Below are 1,587 nucleotides of genomic sequence, written 5' to 3'. Positions count from 1 at the left end.
ATCTCAATAAGACACAAAAGAAGACACAAAACAACTACAAGAAGAAACAGAATGACACAAATTGACCCCAAAAAAAGACACAATTAATTTACAAAGACATGGAAACCTACAAAAAGACACAAAACAACCACAAAAGGAGACACAATATGACCTCAGAGACACAAAGCGACCAAAAAAGACAAAATTACTTTTGAGAGAGATACATAATTACCTAAGAATGACCCCAAAGTCTATAAAAAGATACAAAACCACCACAAAGTCTGTCTTGCCGGCAGGTGGTGGGGGCCCTTTGCATATTTGTGCCCATTGTCCCATTTTTCTCATAATCCGCCCCTGTTTATAACGGGAGCTTTGTGATAAAACGCGACCCTGGTTGATGATTTTAATTAAAACAAAAGCTAAAGCGTGTATTTATGGGGACGTACCGTGTAATTATGTGTTGGGTGTGTGTCCAGTTGTTGTGCACTGTCCAGCCGAGGACACTCTTCAAGTATCGGGAGCAGCAGGGGAACCTGTGACTCAACTGCTCCAGAAGTTCCTCTTTGCGCAAACCGTAAACAACCGGCGCAACGCACTGCGCCAGGCTGAAGAAAGCAAACACGACCACGGCTGACAGCTCCTTGATCTCGCGCGTGATGAGCCTCCGGTTCACGAGCACCGTTAGCACGAAGTTCACAAAATTGGGGAGCAGGTAGACGGCCAGTTGGGTGCCGTGCAGCGCGATGGTCCTGCAGCCGGCCCGGTTGCGCCGATTGAGCACCCCTAACCGCCGCCCCTCCACCAAAATCCGCACGTAGCTGTACAGGATGAGCAGCGTGCACAAACCCAAAAACAGCACTTTGTGTAGCTGGCCTTTCATCAGCTGCTCCCGGTCACACACCCCGTTATAAGCGGCTCCAGCAGAGTCCGGCTGCAGCAGCAGGGTGATGGGTATCACCAAAGACACGATCCAAGTGAGCGCGCCCAGCAGCCAGGGCCAGCGCCCCGCCGTGCACGTGGAGCTGTAGCTCATCGGGTGGCACACGGCGCAGTACCGGTCCAGCGCCATCACCGTGAGCGTCAGCAGGATGTTGGACGCGCTGCTGATCAGCACCGTGATCATGGCGAGGCACGCGGAGCGGGCCGGCCGCGCGTCCAGGTGGATCTGGTAGTAGAAGACGCTGCTCATGCCCAGGTACACCAGCGCGGACACCAGCAGGTGGAAGACCAGCACGAAGCGCGCGTGGCTCCGGAGACGCTCAACGCGCACTATAGTCCAATTGATGATGAGGTTGAAGAAGAGGAGCACCGAGAAGGACACGGTGGAGACGTAAAAGCGCACGCAGGTGTAGTCCCCCCACACCTGCGCGGACTCCGAGCTGTTGTTTACGGACATTATTCCTCAGCTGGGCTTAGATGATGAAGATGAAGATGATGGAGCTGCTGCGCGCCGCATGATCCTCTCTGCCTGCCGTCTGACTGAAGACTGACTCACATCCACCGTTCACAACTCTGTGTCTCTGTTACACACACACACACACGAACACACCCACACACATCATAAAGTCCTAATCGAGTTTTTTTTATACCAGCCTTTTCGAGAATTTA

At 52.6% G+C, this 1,587-nt stretch overlaps 1 protein-coding gene across 1 annotated transcript; it reads right to left on the bottom strand.

Moving 5' to 3' along the window:
* Window positions 1-274: 274 nt before the first annotated feature.
* On the bottom strand, window positions 275-1,514 carry LOC121966326 (olfactory receptor 1B1-like). The gene has a single exon (XM_042516429.1). The coding sequence runs from the start codon at window positions 1,373-1,375 to the stop codon at window positions 383-385; it is 993 nt and encodes a 330-aa protein (XP_042372363.1). The 5' UTR covers window positions 1,376-1,514; the 3' UTR covers window positions 275-382.
* Window positions 1,515-1,587: the final 73 nt, after the last annotated feature.

Source organism: Plectropomus leopardus, unplaced genomic scaffold, assembly GCF_008729295.1.
Source record: "Plectropomus leopardus isolate mb unplaced genomic scaffold, YSFRI_Pleo_2.0 unplaced_scaffold24018, whole genome shotgun sequence".
In the NCBI taxonomy this organism is placed as follows: Eukaryota; Metazoa; Chordata; class Actinopteri; order Perciformes; family Serranidae; genus Plectropomus; species Plectropomus leopardus.
The sequence above is the reverse complement of the archived record's forward strand: the minus strand, read 5'-3'. Positions and strand labels throughout refer to the sequence as shown.